Source organism: Physeter macrocephalus, chromosome 8, assembly GCF_002837175.3.
Source record: "Physeter macrocephalus isolate SW-GA chromosome 8, ASM283717v5, whole genome shotgun sequence".
Lineage (NCBI taxonomy): Eukaryota > Metazoa > Chordata > Mammalia > Artiodactyla > Physeteridae > Physeter > Physeter macrocephalus.
In genome coordinates, this window is record NC_041221.1 from 74,488,846 (window position 1) to 74,495,333 (window position 6,488).

General features: G+C 42.6%; 1 protein-coding gene across 1 annotated transcript; it reads left to right on the forward strand.

The window, feature by feature from the left end:
• Positions 1–2,334: 2,334 nt before the first annotated feature.
• On the forward strand, positions 2,335–3,256 carry TMEM174 (transmembrane protein 174). The gene is made up of 2 exons (XM_007113975.1): positions 2,335–2,960; positions 3,151–3,256. The coding sequence occupies exons 1-2, from the start codon at positions 2,335–2,337 to the stop codon at positions 3,254–3,256; spliced, it is 732 nt and encodes a 243-aa protein (XP_007114037.1).
• Positions 3,257–6,488: the final 3,232 nt, after the last annotated feature.

The window sequence follows — 6,488 nt, forward strand, 5'->3', positions numbered from 1 at the left end:
CAATGTTCAGAGCAGCATTATTTGCAATAGCCAGGATATGGAAGCAACCTAAGTGTTCATGAATAGATCAATAGATAAAGAAGATGTGGTATACATATATACTATGGAATATTACCCAGCCATAAAAATGAATGAAATTTTGCCATTTGCAACAACGTGGGTGGAGTTGGAGGGTATTATGCTTAGTGAAATAAGTCAGAGAAAGACAAATACTGTATGTTATCATTTATATGTGGAATCTAAAAAATAAAACAAATGAATGAATAACAGAAACAGACTCACAGATATAGAGAACAAACCAGTGGTTACCAGCAGGGAGAGGGAAAGCGGGGAGGGACAAGGCACAGGAAGGGGATTAAGAGGTACAAACTACTATGTATTAAATAAATAAGCTACATAGATATATTGTACAGCAGAGGGAATATAGCCAATATTTTATAATGACTTTAAATGGAGTATATTCTGTAAAATTTTGAATCACTGTTGTACACCTGAAACTAATATAATATTATAAATCAACTATGCTTCAATAAAATATAAATAAAATAAAGTAAAATAAAAAGGAAGTATAACTAGAATTTCCTCACCAGTCTGCTCTGAAAGCCATTCCAGTTTTGGATTCACGAGCTGTTTAGAGGAAGGTGCTCTCTCTCCCCTGCTCTTTGTGTTCCCAGCTGTCATAATTGCAAGTGGATGTAGCTAAAGACAAATGGGAAACATAAACTGAGTGGTTTAGAAGAACAATTTTGAGAGCATAGCTCTTTCTAAATGCCAGGGACTGTTTCAACTGTTAACTCAGGGGTTAAGAGCCTGAAAAGAATGTCAGGCTAGCTGACCAGAATTTTTATGATTAAAGAGAAAAGTTGGCTCCCCTGGATCTCTGATCTATCCCAGTGGGAAAAGGGGCAGACCACTCCTATTGCAACACCACTCCATCCTTGCTGCTGGAGGACACGCACGGGGAGATACCTGAGGGGGTCACCTGCTTGCTTTCCCTTCTGTTTGGCAGTGAAGTTGAAGATCACAAGCCTTGTCCTGTAGCAGGGAGAGGCATTTTGGAGGGGAAAAAGAGTCCCCTGGTTTCCCAGGAGCTCTTGGGATAAACGTAGGGTTTCCAAAGATTTCTGATGATAAGAACCACCTGGGGCACTTACTCTCCCTTGGAAATGTTGGTTCTGTTGAGCTGAGTTGGGAACTCACATGCTGCCATTTTTAAAAAGTGGCCCAGGTGATTTTTATCATCAGGCAAGTTTGGGAAGCCCTGCCCTAGGGCAAGAGGGCAACTCTTCCTGGACCTTGAGCTCACGCCTGCGAACGGGAGCTGATATAATATTTAACCCCTGAAGAGACACATCTGTTTGGAGAAGATCTGTCTCGGAAAGTTACAGGGCTACAGTTACTATTCTGTGGAGGACGAAATTGGTTGGGGCTCTTCTGAAGTTCTGTAGTTATGAATGACAGATCATGTCATTGAAGGGCAAGTTTTCTTGAAATCAGCTTGGGTTTGGTTGCAAAACACAGCAGACTTGAAAATCCAGCTGTTTACTTCACGATGGAAACTGGGGACTGTGCTGCCACTACTGAGCCAGGGTCTGAAGTGCGTGTCCCTGAGACCCCAGGTCATACCTGATGCTCTGCCAATGACGTGGTGCACGGAAAGGCCTCTAGGGTGTCTTTCCTCTCCCACAGCTGGAATTGTTCCCCAAATGCTGAAAGCAAAGGCACTTGGAGCTGGCCAGGAAAGAGCAGGACCTCAGAGCTTTGTGAGAGTTGCTGTGAAAGTTTAAGTGTCATCACAACTAGAGATTCCTGGGGTGGGAAGGAAAACAGACAGTCATGAAACAGGCCTCTGTCTATTTCTAGTGAGCTGACCCAGCAGGAAAGTTGGGTTAGATTCCTGAGCATGTGGTGGACACATCAAGGGCCCCTGCACAACCAGAGGCCCAGGGGTGTCCTCTGCTATTTCTACAATCTTGGTTTGGGTAGGATGCAAACAGAGCCTTGGAGCAGTGCCTAACACATCTAAAAAAGTAACGCCTGGCACATAAGATGGGCTCAGTAAAAACTTTCTGAATGGGTGAATGAATGGGAAGAGAGAGAGCTTGTCATTGAATTGCAAATCAGAGGCCTCCAATTGTTGACAATATATGAGAAAGATTCAGGCTTCATTTCTCAGACCTTTATTCTTCTAAACAAAGTTCAGGGCTCTGCATGTTCTACTCTGTTAACCACAGAAGCCCAAAGTTCTTCCATAACTAATCTGAACCTGGGATTCCTTTGCTCTGCTCTCAGGAGCTCTCACAACCTCTTTCCCCTTGAAGAAGTGTAAGGATGATGGAGCAGGGCCGCGGCCGCATGGAAGATTTCCCTCTCAACGTGTTTTCGGTCACTCCTTACACACCCAGTACTGCTGACATCCAGGTGTCGGATGACGACAAGGCGGGGGCCACCTTGCTCTTCTCAGGCATCTTCCTGGGACTGGTGGGGATCACATTCACCGTCATGGGCTGGATCAAACCCCAAGGAGCCTCCCACTTTGAATGGACCCAGCTCCTCGGGCCCATCCTGCTGTCAGTGGGGGTGACATTCATCCTGATTGCCGTCTGCAAGTTCAAAATGCTCTCTTGCCACTTGTGCAGAGAAAGTGAGGAGAGGCTCCCGGACTCAGAGCAGATGGCAGGAGGACAATCGTTTGTTTTCACTGGTATCAACCAACCCATCACCTTCCATGGGGCCACCGTGGTGCAGTATATCCCTCCTCCTTATGGCTCTCAAGAGCCCATGGGGATGAACGCCACCTACCTGCAGCCAGTGGTGAACCCGTGTGGCCTCATACCATCTGGAGGGATGGTGGCCACCATGCCAAGCCCTCCTCAGTACTACACCATCTACCCTCAAGAGAATGCTGCCTTTGTTGATGACCAGGACTACCCTTCCTTCGTGGACGGTGGAAATGACAGGTAGGATGTGTGCCTTGGGGATGCTCCCCTTCCAGCTGTGGCAGTCACGGTCTATGGCTGTGTTTGGTCTGTAAGGAAGGTGGTGGGAGACGGCAGATCTCCGTGTGGCCCGTTGCCAGGATGGTGGCATTGGTTCTGAGAGTGGTGCTGTGGGTTGTAATGCATCTTGTGCTTTCTGCTCCTGTTTCAGGACCAGCCCTGATGCTGAGCAGCTAGAAGAGACACAGCTGGGAGATGAGGACCCTGCCTGCTTCTCTCCTCCCCCCTATGAGGAAATATGCTCCGTCCCTCGCTAGAGACTATGCGGCTGAGGGCACAGAGTTTTAGTTTTTTGCTGACAGCTGAAGTGTTCTATGCTGTGACCTTCAGAAGTTAGACAACAGAGCAGCCCAGGAAGCCTGACAGATACCACTCGAGGCAGGGAAGGGGGACGTGGGAGGTAGAATCTCTCTGACTGTTAAAAATTAGGCTAGGGTGGGGATATGCACTTCCGGTCGAGCTAGAAATACCCTGGATATGGTTCAGGATCAGGAATGTCACCTGTTTATTCACCACCCACCCCTTTCCCACTGGAACGCACCAGTGTCTTAATTTGAGCTCCAGTAGCCAAGGGAAAAATCGCTACTGCTGTGACTTTGGGAAGTTTCCACAGTAGTGAGAATGGGGGTAGGGGAAGGAAGCAGGGAATAGAAAACGGGCTCAAATGAAGATTTCCCAGTGTCTGTTCTCAGCTGGGGATCTTCATATGTATAAGAACTTGGTTGCCATCTGGTGTCCCTTGAGGACTCTGGCATCTTAAAGGCTGCAAAAATAAATGAATTAAATGGAATAAAATAATGTCTTCTGTTAGAACAGTATTAGATAGCTGGCTAATAAAATAGACAACTGATGGGAACATACTGTGTAGCACAGGGAACCCTACCTAATGCACTGTGGTGACCTAAATGGGAGGGAAGTCCAAAAGCGAGGGGATATATGTATGTGTATGTCTGATTCATTCTGTTGTGCAGTGGAGGCTAACACAACATTGTAAAGCAACCATACTCCAATAAAAATTAATAAAAAAATAATAATAGGTCGATGATGTCAATAAATCCTTAAGTTACCACGGAGAGACACATCACGGCGACTCTCAGCTGCTGATGTTCTCTCTAGCAAGGCTGAAGCTTGAGGTGCCCACCCCAGCATGGGATCTGTGCTGGACCCAGTGGCCAACAGAACACGAGCAACTCCCTACACATAGATGAGATCTGTTAAATTAGACAGAATAGAGCTGCTGTGTCAACGCCTGGAAAATCATGTCAATCTTTATGGTCAAGATAAGCTCACCTTCTTTATAAAAAAACTTTGGTGCTCTTAATCTCCCAGAATCTGGACCGCATAATAAACAACCAGAACAGATTCACAGGCTTTAGAAGAGACAGATAAAACCATCAGAGTTTAAAAGAAAGTATTCTCCATAGGCTACAAAGGTAGGCCACTCAGGGTAAGGGTGGGTGGTTCATCCCAAAGGAAGACCAGGATTTAGCAATCCTTTAGAGTTTTGGTACTGTGTTCGTATATGGACTGATTTTTACTAATCTTTATCAGAAGTATCTAGTTTTCCAAGGATATGATTAAAATAAGCTTGGTATATTATTACTGTGATTTGTATTATATCTTAGGGATGAAATCTCTTTTTTTAAATTTAATTTTTATTTTATATTGGAGTGTAGTTGATTTACAATACTGTAACACACTCTCCTTTAATGGTCACTGCTACTTTTTTTTTGTATCTATATTGTACTTTATTATTTTTAACATCTTTATTGGAGTAAAATTGCTTTACAATGGTGTGTTAGTTTCTGCTTTACAACAAAGTAAATCAGTTATACATATACATATGTCGCCATATCTCTTCCCCCTTATGCAACCAATTTCTGTATGTTAATCTTGTATCCTGCTACCTTGTTGAATTTGTTTATCAGTTCCAGTAGTTTTTGTGTGGAGTCTTTTGGGTTGTCTATATATAGTATCATATCATCTGCATATAGTGACAATTTTACCTCTTCCCTTCCAATTTGGATACCTTTTTCTTTTTCTTGTCTGATTGCTGTGGCTAGGACTTCCAATACTATGTTGAATAGAAGAGGTGAAAGTGGGCATCCTTGTCTTGTTCCAGATTTTAGTGGGAAGGCTTTCAGCTTCTCACCATTGAGTATTATATTGGCTATGGGTTTGTCATAAATAGCTTTTACTATCTTGAGATACATTCCGTCTATACCCACTTTGGTAAGAGTTTACCATCCTTGTGAACTTGTGATGAATCCCACTTGGTCTTGGTATATGATCTTTTTTATGTGTTGTTTGATTTGGTTTGCTAATATTTTGTTGAGCATTTTTGCCTGTATATTCATCAAAGATAATGGCCTGCAATTTTCATTTTTGGTGGTGTCTTTGTCTGGTTTTGGAATCAGGGTGATGGTGGCTTCCTAGAATGACTTGGGAGTGTTCCCTCCTTTTCACTCCTTTGGAAGAATTTAAGAAGGATCAGTTCTTCTTTGTATGTTGGGTAGAATTCGCCTATGAAGCCATCTGTTCCTGGACTTCTGTTTGTAGGGAGTTTTTAAATTATAGATTCTATTTCACTTCTAGTGATAAGTCTGTTCAAATTATCTATTTCTTCTTGACTTGGTTTTGGTGGGCAGCATGCTTCCAGAAACTTGTCCATTTCTTCTAGATTGTCAAATTTGTTGACATATAATTGTTCATAGTATTCCCTTATGGTTACTTGTATTTCTGCAGTATCAGTTGTTATGTCTCCTTTTTCATTTCTTATTTTGTTTATTTGGTTCTCACTTTTCTTTTTGGTGAGCTGGGCCAGAGGTGTGTCAATCTTGTTTATTCGTTCAAAGAACCAGCTCCTGGTTTTATTGATTTTTTTCTATTGTTTTTAAAATATCTATATATTTCCTCTCTGATCTTTATTATTTCCTTCTTTCTGCTGCCTTTAGGTTTTGTTTGTTCTTCTTTTTTTAATTCTTTTAACTGGTAGGTTAGGTTGTTTGAGAATTTTCTTGTTTTTTGAGGAAGGCCTGTATCACTATGAACTTCCAAGAACACTTTTTCTGCATCCCATAGATTTTGTATGGTTGAGTTTTCATTGTCTTTTTTTTTTAAACAACTTTATTGGAGTATGATTGCTTTACAATGGTGTTACTATCTGCTTTATAACAAAGTGAATCAGTTATACATATACATATGTCCCCATATCTCTTCCCTCTTGCACCTCCCTCCCTCCCACCCTCCCTATCCCACCACTCCAGGTGGTCATGAACCACCGAGCTGATCTCCCTGTGCTATGCGGCTGCTTCCCACTAGTTATCTACTTTACATTTGGTAGTGTACATATGTTCATGCCACTCTCTCACTAGGGACTAAATCTCGTTGTATGAGAATTCATTTTCATGTTCAGTGATAGCAGGTGATAGAAAAATATGATTCAGTTAACAGAAAATAGCTTTTTGCTCAGCATATTCATGAAATACT